The sequence below is a fragment of the Rhincodon typus genome, chromosome 24 (genome assembly GCF_021869965.1).
Source record: "Rhincodon typus isolate 14 chromosome 24, sRhiTyp1.1, whole genome shotgun sequence".
Taxonomy (NCBI): Eukaryota; Metazoa; Chordata; class Chondrichthyes; order Orectolobiformes; family Rhincodontidae; genus Rhincodon; species Rhincodon typus.
Window position 1 is genome coordinate 7,997,854 of NC_063355.1, and position 18,586 is coordinate 8,016,439.

The 18,586-nt window shown below is 39.3% G+C and overlaps 1 protein-coding gene across 1 annotated transcript in view; it reads right to left on the reverse strand.

Annotated features, from left to right (window-relative positions):
- lztr1 (leucine-zipper-like transcription regulator 1) overlaps positions 1-18,586 on the reverse strand; it is a 63,829-nt gene that overhangs the window by 33,927 nt on the left and 11,316 nt on the right. Inside the window, exons 7-10 of the mRNA XM_048611609.1 lie at positions 15,998-16,055; positions 13,669-13,808; positions 6,376-6,577; positions 3,078-3,122 (exon numbers count right to left, since the gene is read on the reverse strand). Coding sequence (XP_048467566.1) covers positions 3,078-3,122; positions 6,376-6,577; positions 13,669-13,808; positions 15,998-16,055 — 445 coding nt within the window. The remainder of the gene's footprint in view (positions 1-3,077; positions 3,123-6,375; positions 6,578-13,668; positions 13,809-15,997; positions 16,056-18,586) is intronic.

An 18,586-nucleotide genomic window follows, 5' to 3' on the forward strand; every position in this document is an offset into this window, starting at 1 on the left:
TGCTTGACCAAACCAGACAAATTGGAAGTACTCATCAGCTTGAAATTCTTTTCCTCTTAAAGTCTTCATAAAACAGAATTATGATGCATCCAGAACCTGAGTTAGCATCCTATGGTGATATTATTTTTCATTGTGGCTTGAAAGACATTAGAAGATTCAGTGCACTGGAATACTTTGCATAGCTTTGATGAGTGCTGCTCCAACACTGCTCAAGGAGTTCAATACTATCCATGACGTAGCAGCCTGCTTGATCAGCATCACATTCACCACCTTAAACATTCACTGTTTTCCCCACTGGTGCACCCTTGCATCAGTGTGGACCATCTAGAAGATGCATTGCAGCTACACTTCAAGGCTCCTATAACTTTCCAAACCCATAAACCCTATCGTGTGGAAGTACAGCAACAGCATACTGATGGAAACAGAAAAACCTTAACATTGTTCTCCAATTCACGAGCTACCCTTACTTGGAACCAGATTTCCATGCATTCACTGTGATTGGGGTCAAAATCCTGACATCTCCCTACCCCCTAAGCGTTGTGGCTGTATCTACACAACATGGACTGCATAGTGTTCGCCGCTACCTTCTTAAGGTGAATAAGAGATGGCAACAAATGCTAGTCTTATCAGGGACACCCATGTCTCATGAACAAATAAAAATAATTTATCCAAATTAGCTAGTCAATCATTCACCAGTTAAAGTCCAAGTGGAGGAAGGGACACATGGATCTTTCTGCATGAATAGAAAAATTCCAACTGTAAGTTAACCTCCTAATCTATTAAGAATACTCTCCAAACAGATGATTCAGAACTGATTGACATACACTGTGAACCAAGCCTCTGGATTACATGCCAGGTACAAATGGAATGAAACAAAGAAGTGGCTCTAAATATTAATAAAACATCAATTAATTGCGATGCCATAATTAAAGTTACAAATTCAACAAAAGAAAAATCAGCATTTCTAACAGCTTGAATTGTAATCCAAGGTTTTGTAATACGCGAAGCTTTAATACTTCAGAACAAATTAAACTAAATCCAAATGAATTATATTAGAGTAGAAATCTTATTCCCAGATTTGCAGCAGTTTGTTGAGATTAAAAATTTAGAGTTAAATGTTTATAAAGTCCATTACTAACTGTTGTCTTTGGCAGTTACATTCAGCAATTAACCTTAAACTGTGAGAGAAGATAATGATAAGCTAAAACAACAATGTCTTGTAATCTTGATTCTTGCTGCTTTAAATTTAGCTAGGTAAAATAAGCTGCTATAGGCCTGCAGCAGTGAAAATACCATTCTGCTGAAATCTGCATTATAATTTATTTGAATTCAATGCCATTACTGACTTACCACATTTGCATGAAAGATTACACAATAATCTGCACAAGAATTATTGTCATATTAGTGTGCGCCATATATTAAAAAATGCCAAAACGGCCATAACTTCCCCATTTCAGCACACACTTCATCATGCATATCAGCGTGCACGCGCGCACACACACACATATATAAACCTATGGGGTGAATCATTTCATTCAAGATGTTTGTTTATTTGCAGTTACATTCTATTTTGTTCAAGAAACACACAATTTGTAGTCACAGTCAGTGTGACATTTTATAAATTCCTGCTTTTGGAACAAAACTAGCCTGATTCCAGGTGAAAACTCTGAGACAGACTCTGGACGAGGCCTCACATCTACAATTCACTGTCTGACCTGAGATGTCACTGATGGTATATGCTTATCGCTCTACCTGTTTGAAGCTTGGAAAGTTAGGCAGATGTTGATGAAACCTTTAATTATCTCAGGGCAGTGACTTGAAACAGATATTGGAATTTGCATCTTAATCAATTGAAACTAACAGAATTTTCCATACCCTACTTCTGCAATTTCTAGAATGCAGAAATGTATGAATGATTAAAGATTTGACAGAAGGCAGTCGGCCAGCCATTTTAGGTTCGTTCACTCCACTCACACCAGTTATATGATCCTTTGATCTCTCTGCCCTTAAACTCTGTGTGTTCTCCTCTCACTGCACCAGATGAAGGGGCGGCTCTAAAAGCTTGTGATTTCAAATAAATCTGTTGGACTATAACCTGGTGTCATGTGATTTTTGACTGAAAATCCTTTGACAAGACATGGCCCTGGCAAAAACCACATCCACGGTATCACTGGTGCCTGTGGTCTGAAATTCGAGTTTTTGAAGTAATTCAATGTTTCAGTTCTGCTTTTGCTTTGAAGCTAGCACAATTGGCTGCCCACTCAAATTCTGATACAGAGATAGTATTAATTTACCAAAACACAAACACAAAATGCAGTCAAAATAAGTACAGGCAAATGTACAGTAGCAATTACCATTTTGCCTCATGTGCAGAAATAGAATATTACATCTTTTTGATACAAACACTCTGGAAAAAGTGTCAGTTTGCAGCCAGTTCCTCCCAAATTCAGTTTCCCTCATTCATTCGATGCACCATCAAACTTGGAATTTTCACAAAAATGCTGAAGTTATTTCTTACACGAAAAGTGTTAGACTCTTTAATAGCCATTCAGAATTACAGTGCCTGCTTCACCAGAATAAATCAGCTAAAAGAAAATCATTGTCTTGAACTCAAAGATTCTCAAGAAACATTCTGTACTGTGACTAAACATTATACCTCTGACCCAATGCCAAAACAAACAAATTTCCAAGACTGCTGTCTCTTCACTTTCACGAGAAGGTGTATGGCTAATGAGAGTGGCAACACATAACAATGGTTTTAAAGCTCCGTGTACAGATAATAGTTGTTCTTTCTCCTCCAGAGGAAGTACGGGGTGAAGAAAAACAATACTTGCAACTAATAAGCTAATAAAGAAGCTTCCTTAACCCATGGGAAACATGGAATACATTGTGAAAAGTCAAACCTTTCACATTGTACTGGCTTTAAATCTTGGATACTTTGCAAACTGGAGGTACACAATAACCTCCCTTCTCTTTCCAAACCTTGCATTAATTTCCTTAGAAACTGCAAGTCAGGTCCACAAATCCAGAATTTTACACAGGCATGAAGTGCAACACTGGCAGAACAAGTAACTTACCATAAAATCTGGATCATAAGTTGCCTCTGTGTACAAGTTGCTTCCCTAAATGTTGAAGACAATAAAATAAAGATGAAGTTACACATATAGAATACTGTTACACATATAAAGCAACAGATGCACAGGATCATGTTAGATCGAACAGGTCTACTGAATAGAAGATAACGTGTGGACTATGAATACTTGTACAAGCTGTTTGGGCCAAATGGACTCTTCTGGGCTAGATGTTACTTTTTTTTCACTTGCAATTCTCATCTCTCCAGCCTTATAGCATAATACACGCAAGTGCTCAGGCTTGAATTTATAGCAAAGAGTTTACTGGATCAACCATTCTGCTAATTGGAACACTAAGTGACATTGAATTTTGCTATTTCAACAATTAGATCATCATGTGCTATGCTGTGTTGTGAAATGGGATGGGGAAGATCCTGGACATATTTCAGGATTTTGAGCAAAGCTCATGAATCAAGTTTAAAAGTAAACTGTTACATAGAGATGCAACATGATCTGCAAAGTGAAAGGCAAGTTCTGATGCACTTGAGGCCATAATTCCCTTTCTTCATGGTGTCAACTCACATGAGGAGGCAGCTCCACAAATATCCCCATCCTTAATAATGGAAGAGCCCAACATCATTGCGAAAGATTAGGCTTAGCATTTGCAGCAATCTTCAGCCAGAAGTGCCATGTGGATGATCCATCTTGGCCTCCTCCAGTGATCCCTAGCATCACAGATACCAGTCTTTAACCAATTTGATTCACTCCATGTGATATCAAAGAATGCTTGGAGTCATAGGATACTGCGAAGGCTACAGGCCCCTATAGCATTCCGGCAATAGTACTGAAGACTTGTGCTCCAAAACTTGCTGCTCCCCTAGCCAAGCTCTTCCAGTACACTGCCTTCTACCTGACAATTTGAAAACTACCCAGGTATGTCCTGTACACAAAGTGCAGGACGAATACCGCCCCATCAGTCGACTCTCAAGTAAAGTGATGGAAGGTGGCACCAACAGTGCTATCAAGCAGCACTTGTTCAGCAATAGCCTACTCAGCGACATCCAGTTTGCGTTCCAACAGGGCCATTCTGCTGCTGACTTCATCACAGCCTTGGTTCAAACATGGACAAAAGAGTTGAATTCCAGAGGTGGGATGAGAATGACAGCCCTTGACATCAAGGCCATGTTTGACTGAGTGCAGCATCAAGGAGCCTAAGCAAAACTGGAATCTGGGTATTGGGGGCAAACTCTCCGCTGGAGTCATACCTGACATAAAGGAAGACAGTCATGGTTGTTGGAGGTCAGTTATCTCAGCTTCGGAACATCTCTGCAGGAGTTCCTCAGGGCACTGTCCTAAGCCCAAACATCTTCAGCTGCTTCAAAAATGACCTTCCCTCAATCAGACGTGGCGATGTTTACCAATGATTGTACAATGTTCAGCAAGATTTGTGCCTCCTCAGATACTGAAGCAGCCTGTGTTCAAATACAACAAAATCTGGACAATATCCAGACTTGGGCTGACAAGTGGCAAGCAACATTCGCATCACACATACGCCAGGCAATGACCATCTCCAAAAAGAGATAATCTAATCACCATCCTCTGACATTCAACGGTGTTGCCATCACTGAATGCTCCACTATCAACATCAGGGGGTTACCATTAGCCACAAACTCAAATGGACTCGCCATATAAATACAGTGGCTACAAGAGTAGGTCAGAGGCTAGGAATACTGTGGCAAGCAACTCACCTCCTGACTCCCTAAAGCCTGTCCACCATCTACAAAGCACGTCAGGAGTGTGATGGAGTACTCCCCACTTGCTTGGATGGGTGCAACTCCAACTCTGAAGCTTGACACCATCCAAATCAAAGCTGCCCACTTGACTGGCATCACCTCCACACGTATCCATTTCCTCTGCCATCAACACTGAGTAGCAGCAGTGTGTACGACCTGCAAGATGCACCAAAGATTCTTAGACAGCACCTTCCAAACCCATGACCCCTTCCACCTAGAAGGTCAAGGGAGCTGATGCATAGGAATACTACCATCTGCAAGTTCCTCTTGAAGGCACTCACCATCTTGACTTGGAAATATATCACCGGTTCTTCACTGTCACTGGGTTAAAATCATGGAATTCCCTCAAGGGCATTGTGGGTCTATCTACAGCAGGTGGACTGCAGCAGTTGAAGAAGGCAGATCACCACTACCTTCTCATGGGCAACTAGGGACAGGCAATAAATGCTGGCCAGCCAGCGACACCCACATCCCACAAGTGAATGAAACAAAAAAAAACTACTTGCATAATTACTGCATTTCTCTTTTTACTTCAAAATATAAATGTAGGCTCCACCGTCTGCATAACGCTCACTCCCCTCAGGTACACTCATAGCAATGCAATAATGCCTTGCTGAACAGGTAGCTCCAAGCACTTTTGATCAAACAACGTAGTCAGGAATACATGAAAAACTACATTTGAAAAGTAAATTAGATCTTTCAGTAACATGACACAGTGTTCGCTACCTGTGTTTTTGCTCTCATACAGATGTGAACAATTGATTAGGTCACAATAAATACTATCTAGAAGCTGTGATTTTTTTTACGAACATGAGTAGAGCAGACTTTTCACAGAAGGAAGTATCTGAAGGGACATTTTACAAATAAAAATAATTACTACATTAAAATTATTTTTGATACTTTTGTGCAGATATACATTCTACAATATACAAAATGAAATTTCCTCTGTTGCCTTAAACTACATGACAGCCAACGTACAGTGATACTGAGAGAGGGGTTCGGACAACTTGTTGGCGGCTTACCAATGTATCCACCAAGATACCTCAATTTAGGTTCTGTGCTTTTAATTTACAAAATGTGAACATCTTTTAGTCAAATATACCTGAGCAATCAAACAGAGATTTTAACAGACCATCAACCTTTGCAAGACACAATGATTTCATGCTTATCAACATCTTTTAGAATACATAATGAAGAAATATAAACTATCTACATTAATCATTATCATTGAATTAAAACAGAACTTGCTGAAGATAGGTTAAGAGTTAGCACAGGGCTTTTATATTTGAAGGACTCATCAAAAAAGTCACATCCCTGAAACGAGAATTTTTGGCGTTTGGGAGCAGTGGGAGAGAGGAGGATTGTGTTGCAGCAGACAACAGGGCAATTAACATTGCCTGAATCATATTTCATTTGAAAATAACTGAAAAAGTAAATCATACTACTAATATTAAAAGGAAAAGCATACAATTCTACATGCATTTTGAAGAAGAATACACAACTAAACTCACCTCACTGTCTGGGCTGGGCTGAATAACCTCCCATGTCTGAGAGTCTACATCATAGCAATGTAACTCATTAGGCAAAGTGTTATCTGCAGCACCACCGAACACATACAGATGTCGGTCAAATGCAACCATGGTGTGGCCATATCTTCTTTGAGGTGGGGCAGGGGAGCCTCGGAGTAAGTGCTCAGTAGGAATTCTTGTCCAACTGCATGACAACATAAACCAAATATAAATTATGAAATTTATGAAATTATAAAAATTTTAATGAAAACAATCTAAAGCCGTACAAGTTATATCAGCCATTATACAACTTCAAGTTAGGCTCTTGTCGCACAGTATTACTGTTCCTTCCTGCAGGCCAAAAATTCTGGGTTCAATTCCCACCAGGTTCAAGTCCCACCTTCCCCAAGCATGTGCCATAATGTGTCTGAACATGTTGATATTGAAATACCTACAAGTTCAACTTCCATCAAAGTGAATTTTATTCAAGTACTTTCACAATACTGTTATTTCAAAATGACAAATAACTTCCAAATTCAAATGTAATTCTTCAAACCCTTACAGTAACATAAAACAGCAGAACAAAATTTCAATGGAAGGACTAGATTAACTTAGGATATCAGGTTGGCATTGATGAGTTGGACTGAAGGGTCTGTTTCTGTGCCGTACAACTCTATGACTTTATGACTCAAAATTTAGAGAATTTACTTTGTATCACAGAAACCAAAAGAACTGTGAATGCTATAAATCAGAAACAAAAACAGAAATTACTGGAAAAACTCAGGTCTGGCAGCATCTGTGGAGAGAAACTATCAGCGCAGCACAGTTTTTTGAAGAGTAAATCGTGTTTGACTAATTTGCTAGAGTTCTTTGGAGATGTAACAAGCAAAATGGATAATGGGCGTCCCTAAAATCTGGACTTCCAGAAGGCATTTGATAAACGCCACACAAAGGGTTAATACACAAGGTAAGGGATAATTTATTAGCTTGGATAAGCTGGTTAACCAATAGAAAGCACAAACTTGGAATAAATGTTTCTTTTTCTGGTGAGCTAGATGTAACTAGTGGGGTGCCACAGGGTTTGGGTCTTGGGGCCCAATTATTTACAATCTGCATTAATGACTTAGATGCTGGGATAGCATATACACCTACCAAATTTGCAGATGACAGTATAATAGGTGAGAAAGTAAGTTGCAATGAAAAAACAACAAATGGATATGGATGGGTTAGGTGAATGAACAAAATCTGACAGATGGAGTTTAACATGAATAAATGTGAGGCTATTCATTTTGATCAGAAGAATTAAAACGTTAACTCATCTAAATGGAGTTCAAATGTTTCAGTGCAGAGGGATCTGGGGGTCCTTGTGCATGAATCACAGAAAGGACGTAAGGACAGCAGGTAATAAGGTTGGTGAATGGAATTTTGGCATTTATTACTGAAGGAATGGAATTTTGACATTTGTTACTAAAAGAGTAGGGTATAAAAGAGAGGAAGTGTTGTTGCAATTGTATAAGGTATTAGGGAGACAGCATCTGGAGTACTGCAAACAGTTCTGGTCCCTTACATGGATATATAATGCTAAGGAGAATTGACAAAGTAGATGTAGAACAGACACTTCTCCCTGTTGGGCTATATAGAACGAGAGAGTCATAGGTAAAGGGATGGCAGATTTAAAACAGAGATGAGGAGGAATTACTTTTCTCAAAGGATTATTAATCTGTGGAATTCACTACCTCAGTGCACAGGAAGCCAGGACACTGAATACATTCGAGAAGGTGATACACAGGTTTTTAATTAGTATTGAGATAAAGTGTTATGGGGAGCAGGCAGGAAAACAGAGCTGAAGTGAAGATGGGATCAGCCATCATTGTGTTATATGGCAGAGCAGGCTCAAAGGACTGAATTATCTACTCCTGCTCCTAGTTTTTATGTTCTTAAAAGTATCTAATCATCTGAATGAAAATGCTATCACAAGGACGATGAGACATTCAAGAAATAAATAAGAACAATCGAGAAGTGAACTTTACTGATCGTTGGTACTCCTAATGGCTCTTCTGCACTTAGGATCTAGCTGCAATGACCATGACCGTAGCTTTGTGAGATTTGTGACTTGCCTGCTCTCTATGACATATCCATATTGTTTTTCTCAGGGTAATTGGCTACACTCTGATTGCTCTGTTTTTCTATCAGGTTGTTTCTTCAGTTTTTAATGAATTAACTTAATTACACTGAAATTCATTTTTAAATGTCACATATTGGTGTCCATCTTTGATGAAAACCAGAGCATAATTAAATCATCACAAAGAGATTATTACTTTTATATGCACAATTTTCTCTCTGCTATATCTATCATATATTTTTCATCATTTGATGGAATGCAAGTCCAATGTCCCTTACTATAGCATCAGTATCAGACAAATTTAAAAACTAACACTAAAAATTCTCCAGTATTGAAAAATTACTCTCTATGTTTTTCTGTCAAATACTTGTGCATTTAAAACTATTCTACTTTGATGAAAGGCTCACTTGCTTATTAAAATAAAACTTAGTGTGACTGTCTGTGGCTCCTTTCAGCAAGACAGTGACTTGAGCTGAAACACCATTTCCACCCAAGTTTGGTGCCAGATGTCATCTTGGTAAAGGAGCCGAGTCTTGCGCTGGAACAGCTGTCAGAGCATCACTGACAGGCTGGTTGCCACTCAAATTGACCGCTAGTTTTCATTAACGAGGCTGTATGGTATTTTGGTAGACAGCCAGAAACCCAACACATTCCCCCTAACCACAAACAGCTGGCTGAGTGAAAACAATTCATTACCAAGGAATTGGAATATGACTTAAAGGCATATCGCGTTTTACAGTCCAATTATTTCACGTTGGAAGATTTTTAAGACATTTACACCAAGAAGTGTAGCACAGTCATTCTATACAATCCGCAGGCTTGGACTAATGATCCAAAGACAGGAGTTTAAACTCCCCCATCACTGCAAAATGGATTTAAATTAAATATACATCTGGAATAAAATATTCTAATTTCAGTAAATGGTGACCAGATCTTCCTAAAAATACATAGTTAACTGAAAGCCTTTCGAGAAGGAAATCTGTAATTCTTACCCGGCCTGGCCTATGCATGGCTCCAGAGCCAAACAATATAGGTGACACTCAAATCTCTTCTAGCAAGCTACTCAGTTGACAGGACCTCACCACCATCTTCCCAAAAGTAATTAAAGATAGGGTTTTTAACAATGCTTTTGCCAGCACACAAAAATCCATGAATGAATAATGAAAAAGACTGTAGACGTTATATATTTTACTAAAATACTTTGAACTAAGAGAACAATTTTCATCTGCACCAGCATTTACAGGTTTTCTTTAAGACCCTAATGTTAGAAACAAAATAGTTGACATGGCATTGCTTTTGTGCCTGGACAAATTCAGAAAGACTGTACACCGAGTACTGTTTGGTAAGAGGGGAAGTGCCTGCAGTTGTGATTCTTTGTATGTAGCATCCACTCATACCAACACATGGAAACAAAGTAATTAGGAGTGAGAGTAGGCACTTGAACCCTTCAAGCCCACTCCTCCATCTTATCCTGGTCTCAAATCCCACTTTGCTGCCTGCTCCCCATAGCCCTTTATCCTGCTTTTCATCAGAAACATGTCTATTTCTTTCTTGAATCTGTTGATTGATTCTGCCACTCTTGGGCAGTGAGTTGCACAGATAGACAACCTTCTGACAGGAGTAGTTTCTCCTCATCTCAGTTTTAAACATCTGTAGAAACACAGAAAATACAGGAGTAGGAAATACAACAACACTCAAGAAACTTGACACCATCCAAGACAAAGCAGCCTGCTTGATTGGCACCACATCTAGAAGCATCCACTCCCTCCACCACCTATAATCACTAGCAGCAGTGTGTACTATCTACAAGATGCACTGCAGAAATTCACTAAAGATCCTCAGACAGCATCTTCCAAACCCACGGCCACTTTCATCTAGAAGGATAAGGATAGATATATAGGAACATCACCATCTTCAAATTCCCCTCCAAGCCACTCACCATCCTGACATGGAAATATACTGTCGTTCCTTCACTGTTGCTGGATCAAAATCCTGGAATTCCCTCCCTAATGACATTGTGGATCAACCCACAGCTGGAGGACTGCAGCAGTTCAAGAAGGCAGCTCACCACCACTTTCTCAAGGGCAACTAGGGACGGGCAATAAATTTCTTGCGAAGATTTGTAGCTCGGGTTGTGGATGATGTTGTTGGCTTGCTCGCTGAGCTGGCTGGTCGCAGTTCAGATGTTTCGTCACCATGCTAGGTAACATCATCAGTGTGGCCTCTGATGAAGCGATGTTGTTCTACTCCACTTGGTATTTATTCCTAGTGGTCGACCACTAGGAATCATGGTAGCACACAAACTCTACTTGGTATTTATACGATTCAGTCTGTTAAGTTGGGTTGTGTCATTTCCGGTTCTGTTCTGCATGGATTTGTGTATGGGGTCTATTCCACATGTTTGTTGATTGCATTTACGGGTTCAAAACCAGGCCTCTAGGAATTTCTGTGGGTGTCTGTGGTTGGCTTGAGCTAAGGTGGTCACGTTGTCCCATTTAAACTGATGGTCTTCATTGTCAGAGTGCACTGAGATGAGGGAAAGTTTGTCATGTCGTTTTGCTGCTAGCTGGTGTTCGTGTATCCCGATGGCTACTTTCCTTCCGGTCTGGCCAATGTAATGTTTGTTGCAGTCATTGCAAGGTATTTTGTAAACTATGCTGGTCCTGTATATCATGGGCATGGGGTCTTTGGTTCCTGTGAGTGTTTGTCATAGTGTGGTTGTGCGTTTGTGTGCTACCATGATTCCTAGTGGTCGACCACTAGGAATAAATACCAAGTGGAGTAGAACAACATCACTTCATCGGAGGCCTCACTGATGATGTTACCTAGCATAGTGATGAAACGTCTGTACGATAACCAGCCAGCTCAGCAAGCAAGCCAACAACCTCACAGGCAATAAATGCTGGCCAGCCAGTGATGCCCACCTCCTACAAGTGAACTGGAAAGCATGTGGCCCTTTAAGCCTGCTCCCCCTTTCAACATGATGATGCATGATCATCCAACTCAATACCACTTTCTCCCCATACCCTTTGATCCTTTTAGCCCTAAGAACTATACTTAACTCCTTGAAAACACTCAATGTTTTGGCTTCAACTGTTTTCCACAGGTTCACCTCTCTAAGTGAAGCAATTTCTCCTCATCTCAGTTCTTAACGGCCTACCTATATCCTTAGACTGTGACCCTAGTTCTGGACTCCCTAATCATCAGGAGCATCTACCAGTGTTTACCATGTAGAGTCCTGTTATGAGTTCCGTAGTTTTCTATGAGATCTTCCCCATTCTTCTAAACTCTCGTGAAGATAGTCCTATCCAGTCCAGTCTCTCTTTATGCATCAGTCTTGCTTTCCCAGGAATCAGTCTGGTAAACCTTAGCCAGAGCTTCCTCAGAAAAGAAAACAAAAATGGCACACAATACTCCAGGTGTGGTCTCACCTAGGAAACTTAGAATCATAGGACAGGCTTAAGTCTAGACTTTGAACAGGAAGTCGGACTTGCTGCATGGTCACCGACCATTTTATTCCTGACAAGGAATAATACAACATTGTTCTATCATGTCACATGCAAGCTCCAAAGCAGTTCATTGAAATGCTAACAGAAAATTCAGCAGATTGCACAGATGCAGCAAAACACAACCAGATAATCTTCACATTTATATTTGTCCTTTTGTGGTGCGGCCTTCAAAAACAAAATAAGATACTTTTCTGAGTGGATATTTCCTTATATTTTGTGTATCTCAAACAGTTTTCCTTGAGGTTTGCCAAGTCTCAATGCCATGCACAGAGAACTCTATTAGAAAAATTGCAACCAAAGGATTATTTATTAAATGCTCAAGTGTGCCAAATTGTAAGTCAGCAGTCAGCTGCATGTCTCTTCAGTACTAAGCAACATGAGACACCTCATCATCTTAATAAAAATCAACGTTAGATCACAACTGGCTTCCGGTTATACCAACTTTGTGCCAAAAAATTAAAGTTTTAGCCCTATTTAGAATAGACACATAAAATAACATTGATGGAACAAAGTAAAACTTTCTCCTCTCTTAAATTGCTGTTAAATGTCAAAGAGCTCCAGGCTCTTGTCTTTCCGTATATGATCTAGTAATAGTCATATCTTTCATTCCATGGCAAGTATTGGCTATTCCAAGTGATGGATGGTAGCGGATTCAGGTCATCTTGTAAATAACACCAAATACAGGGGAAGAGGAGGAGGAGAACTGGGATGGTAACCTATTACTTTGTTGCACTGCTCTGGGCTGAAGTGAGCAACCTGTTGTTCACACTACTTGTTCTCAAGCCACTTCAGCACTGACATTGCGAGTACAGATATTCTAGTCTTTAAGAAGCACATGAGAAAAAGATTTACTAGGATGCTATCTGGACTGGAAGGTCTGAGTTATAAGGAGAGGCTAGATAGGCTGGGACTCTTTTTTTCCCTGGAGCGTAGGAGACTGAGGGGTCACCTTATAGAGGTCCATAAAATCATGAGAGGTATAGATACGGTAGATATCAAACAGCTTCTCCCAGTGGTAGGGGAGTCAAACCTACAGGGTATAGGCTTAAGGCAAGACAGGAGAGATACAGAAGGGTTCAGAGGGGCAATTTTTGTACATAGAGGGTGGAATGGGCTGCCAGAGGTACAATTTTGTTATTTAAGAAATATTTGGACAGGTACATGCATGGGATGGGTATGGAGGGATATGGACCAAACACAGGCAAATGGGATAAATTTTGAAAACTTGGGGGGGGGGCATGTACAATTGGGCCAAAGGGTCTGTTTCCATGCTGTAAGCCTCTATGAGTGTGCAGCCTGATACAGGAATCAATTCAATAACTAAAAGGCAAAGACCCTCCATCAAGAACTGCCAAATTATAATCATACATTCATATCAAGTAACAAAGTTTGTAAAAAAAAATCATGATTCCTTATATTCAATTAAAAACATTTTTACATTTCATTTTTACGGCTCCCAAATGACCAGCATTAAATGTGCTGAGGAAGGCAGAGAACCTCCACATCAAGGTTTAAAGAGAAAACAAGACAGTTCCTCCTAAATCCCTAAATCACATCTTTCCTGACCCCAGTTTCCTTTCCTCAAAACCTCTGGCAATGTGATAACAATTTCACTTATTTATTAAGGATAAGAATGATTAGAAAGAATAAATATTAAGCACGTACACTTTTTCCTTGAATTCAAATTGAAAAAGATTATTAGTGATCTTTGCTCCACTCTGTCCTGAGAAAACAAACATCTTGTCCTTGCAGACAGCCACAGGAAAGTTACAGCATGAAGGAGGGATCTCTCCACTTTGCTCTATCTGAAAAACAATAGGCAATGTAGATATTTTGAGATTACAACTTACTGCACTGTTTTGAACATCCAAATTCTGCCAGGACTGTAAACTATTGCCTCTCAATCAGATCATCTTTACACTTTCCTCTCAAGCGTTTTAAAAAATCTACCCTATTTATAACCAGAAACACTACTACCTCCTTTACAATCTTGATGTGAATAACCTGTTATCTCTTATTTGCTCAGGGGCATGAGTTTTTTATGATTCTTGCATGGATGTGGGCAACACTGGCAGGTTGGCATCAGTTACCTATTCCAAAACACTGAAAGGTGATTGAAGTTAGTTATACCTTCTGAAAGTTGAAAACTTTCCAATTCGATGAAGTTAAGTTGGTCATTGGGTCAAAGTATAACTTTGTAACAACAGTCTCCCTAGGAACTATGGGGCTGGTTACCCTTTTGTTTACACAGTATTTTCAGTTCTCCATTAATTCTGATGCACAGCAGGTGGCCCTGCCAAAACACAGTAGACTGCATTTACTCAGAACACTAGGTGGAATCCAATTCTTTACAATCAGGTGATCACCTAACGAAGTCAAAAGTGGCACACAAACAGCACCTAAACAGGCACCCCGATAATTATTTAATACTGCCAATTAGATGGAATTTAGCTGTCCTAATAAGCCAGATGTCCCTGAACACGATGCAGGAAATCTGCAAATGTGAGAGATCACAATAAAGTGGTATTTATTGCACTTGGAATAAAAGTTTATAGGATAAAACAAACGCAACCATGCTGACTACAAGCTGGAAAGGAATAAATATATAGAGAAGGCTGGATGTGTTAAAGGTAATTTGTCTGGAAACATGTTGTGGATGCCAGCAAATGATCTTTTTCTACTCGGACACAATGTGATGAAACTGGTAGTAATAGTGGAATTTATCAGTGACTGATTAAGAGAATGTTGTACTTTTACCTGTTCAATTAATGTTAGCTTAGGCAGCAAAAATTAGGTACCATCCTTGTTAAATGTCAAAACAGAAGTAGACAACGCTGAAATCTAAGTCCTAACTCGAATGGTGTCAAAGGAAAAATGCACTACAGCCTTAATTTTAACATACAAAAAAATTGATAAGGTTTGATAGTGGCTATAGATCAGCTTCTGTTCTTAATTTGTTGTTTGTTATAGATGATAAGATGCCACTTTGGTAGATGTGATGTTAGAGTCACAAGCGTAATATGTTTGTCCTTTGTTTCTCCATCTCCAGTGCATCTTGATCTTAATCTAATCTGTGGAATTCATAGGAAGAATTGATAATTGCTTATAAATGTGGTAGAGGGAAATACTGTTTCTCTCTTTTCAACCCCAGTCCCACCCGAACAAAAACAAAATTGGAGCTGGAATACATTGTTTGAAGTCAGGTAATCTTAAAATGGATTTTAAAATGGTGGACTGAGAGTATGGTGGATATCGCAGCTGCTCCTGAGATTCAGGCTTATTTCTAGATTTCTCAGTTACCACATTTCAGCGGTATAAGATTTTTAATTTCATTTTTGATTAAAAGTACATGAGTAAGAAATGTTTGGAAGGATATGGGACTAAGCACAGGCAGGTGGAACTAGTTTAGTTTGAGATTATGGTCAGCATGGATTGGTTGAACCAATGGGTCTGTTTCCGTGCTGTATGACTGAGAGAGAAAAACAATTGTCCTTAATTCAGCTGAGTAGCTCAGACTTCACTTGATGTTCCCTGTCATCAAACAGCTCATCCACACTTTCAGCTAACGCATGAAAAAGGTCTCATGGCACAGGTACTCAATTGCAGCTAGTGCCCATGAGACCAAGATGCCAACAAACATTCCCTTCTCCAAGCAGAAGAGGAGGAGAGGGGGAGAAAAACATGGAAACTTATTATTAAAGAAATTTGCTTATGATATGCCTTATAAAAGCAATGATACTGAATGTAGATTCAACCTTAGCCTTGGTCTGCCCTATGGCAAAACATTATCTGTACATTTGCTTTCAAATGAATTAGCAGATCTCTGCACTCCCAAACAGAAATACTAGTTCATTCCCACTTACAAAGGCCAAGAAATGTATTTCAAAATCAAAAAGGAAAAATATATATTCAACAGGGTTCATGTACTGTACCTTTTCTTGTCAAACAAAAGTGATTTTATTTCCACTCTATTGCTACAGTTGAAATGTCTTACCTCATCCCAGCATGCCATCTCTCTGTCCTGCAGGCCAATGGTCCACATGTCATTCAGCCTGAGAGAATTAAAACAAAAGTAAATTCAATTATTGGCAGCATTGTTAACATACCTTGTTAATCCAAAATGAGCTTCAAATGTCATTGGGTCAACTGTTAAAGTGAGTAGAAAGTCGGGGTTACAACATATTAGATTGGAAAAAAGACAAATTTATTAAGTACAAACCAAAGGAAACAAACGGAGTAGTACAGCCACAAGATTGTGGAGGTACCAATATTGTTGAACAAATGCAATTGAGACATAGCCAAGAAAATGAAATCCCCAAGATGAAGGAGGAAATTACAGTAGGAAGAAGAATAAATTGAACATGGTACTTAGGAAAAATGAAATCACAAAGTAATGGCGAAATATGCCACATACAGGTTAAAAAATTGTTACGCGGTGGAAAAGAAACAGACATAACAAATTTGTTGGATCAAAAAGAAAGAATAAAGGTTATTTTTGAGTTTTGGTAGATGGGACTAGGTCAGATTGGGATATCTGGTTGGCTTGGACGAGTTGGACTGAAGGGTCTGTTTCCACGCTTTTTTCCCCCAGAATCCTTACAGTGTGGAAGCAGGCCATTCGGCCCATCCAGTCTACACCGACCCCTCTGGAGAACGTCCCACCCAGAACCACCCTATTCCAGCATTTTTCACCCTAGACAGTATGGGCAATTTAGCAAAGCCAATCCACCTAACCTGCACATCTTTGGACATTGGGAGGAAACCCATGCAGACACGGGGAGAATGTGCAAACTCCGGTTCATACTTAATAAATTTGTCTTTTTTCCATTCTAATATTTTGTAACCCTTTATGACTCTATCACAGGAACATGGTATTTAGGGATTTAGGAGAAGGCCTTTCAGTCTGCCCCAGCATTCAGGAAGATCGTGGCTGATTTGATTGTGGTCTCAGCTCCACTTTTCTCTCTGCCGCCATACCACCCTGGACTCAAATCCTGCATTCAGTATCTGGAGTCCCATTTCTCACAAAAATTATGTACTTACTGAACACAACTGTAATATTATCTGTATGAAAACAAAGAAATAATCAGCAGGTCAGTCTGCATTTGTGGAGAGGAGGTATGGTTAACAAGTGATAACTAGTCAAAGACCTAAACATTAACCTGATCCTCTTTTCTTCACAGCCACCCACTCAGTAATTCCAACAATTTCTGTTTCTATTGGTTTTGTTTAGTATTTGTAGTCATTTTGCTTTCTGTATTATCATCAAATTTGCTGGTAATTACATTAATCAAAAGATCTATTATAATTGACATAGTGTTAGTTTGTGCAGATGTAGTTTATAGAGGTTATGCTAAAGTTCCACACTATACTGGCCAGATTATACTATGAGTACTGTGTTTAGTGCTGGATAACAAACACACAGGCATAAAGAAGACGGATTCTAAACGCAAGGAAAATGAGTCCAGAAAAAATAGTTGAACTGAAAAGGTGGTTATGGAGGCAGAGGGAACATCAGGGTGTATTAAGTATTGCAAAATAAAGCCAAAAAACTATCTTAAAGAGAGACAAGACAGCTGGTGTAGAGTACTAAAATCAATAAAAGGTAATGTAAAAATTAAATATTATTAAGAACTCCTTTACTTGGGCAAATGAAAGTTTGGAACAGTCTTCTGGTTACAGAAGAGGAAGATGAAATGATTCAAGGTATTCAGAAAAAGGTTAGATACCAAGCAGACTGCTTACGAGAAGGACTAGTTCTTTTTTTAAATCCTCGACTGCTTTTATGTTTATGTACAAAGAACACCAAGGGTTTTGAGCTTTCAAATCCTGAAGACCAGGAAGTCTGACGAACATCCCAGACTTTCCCCAATCTTCATTGATAATATAAGGAGCGTCACGTGTGGGTGGGTGATGGCAAATCATGAAGCAATGACACTGAAATTTCACTCCTTTATGCTCAGTGTGTCACGAAGTCTCAAGAAAATCAAAAATCATTAATCTACTCAGGACAACAGCTTTTCAAAAAAAAAAAAGACTAGCTAAGCAACAATTACTGCATCAATTATGTGCTAGCCTTGCTCTACCACCGTCTATTTCACCACACGTTCTATGTTTTAGATTCTCACAGCTAGGGAGGAATGAAAGGAATTACTGCATTCAGACCATGACATTTCATAAAGGTGTGGTTCATGAAGCTGCAAAGATCAGCATATTTGCAGATTCCACATTCTGCTTAACATATAGGTTAGGGAAGAGAAACTACAGGATCAAGGAATAGATGAGACATGAATTTGCTCCATTTAGATCACTCTTGTAGAAAATGTATTCCAGAGCCACTTGATTGAATAACTACACAGTTTTGCTCACTGTCTCATAGAATATCTAGATACTGATCACTCAGTCAGAAATACTCCCAAAATGATTTCCTGTTTTCTGTTGCTGGTGGGCTGCAATCAAGTGCTTGGGGTGGATTTCTTAAAAATTTAATTCACTCAATTCATATCTACATTTTAAAAGGTACCCCCTCATTCATCCCCTTTCAAAGCATATGTTTTTCAAAATAGTTCAGGGTAATATCTAC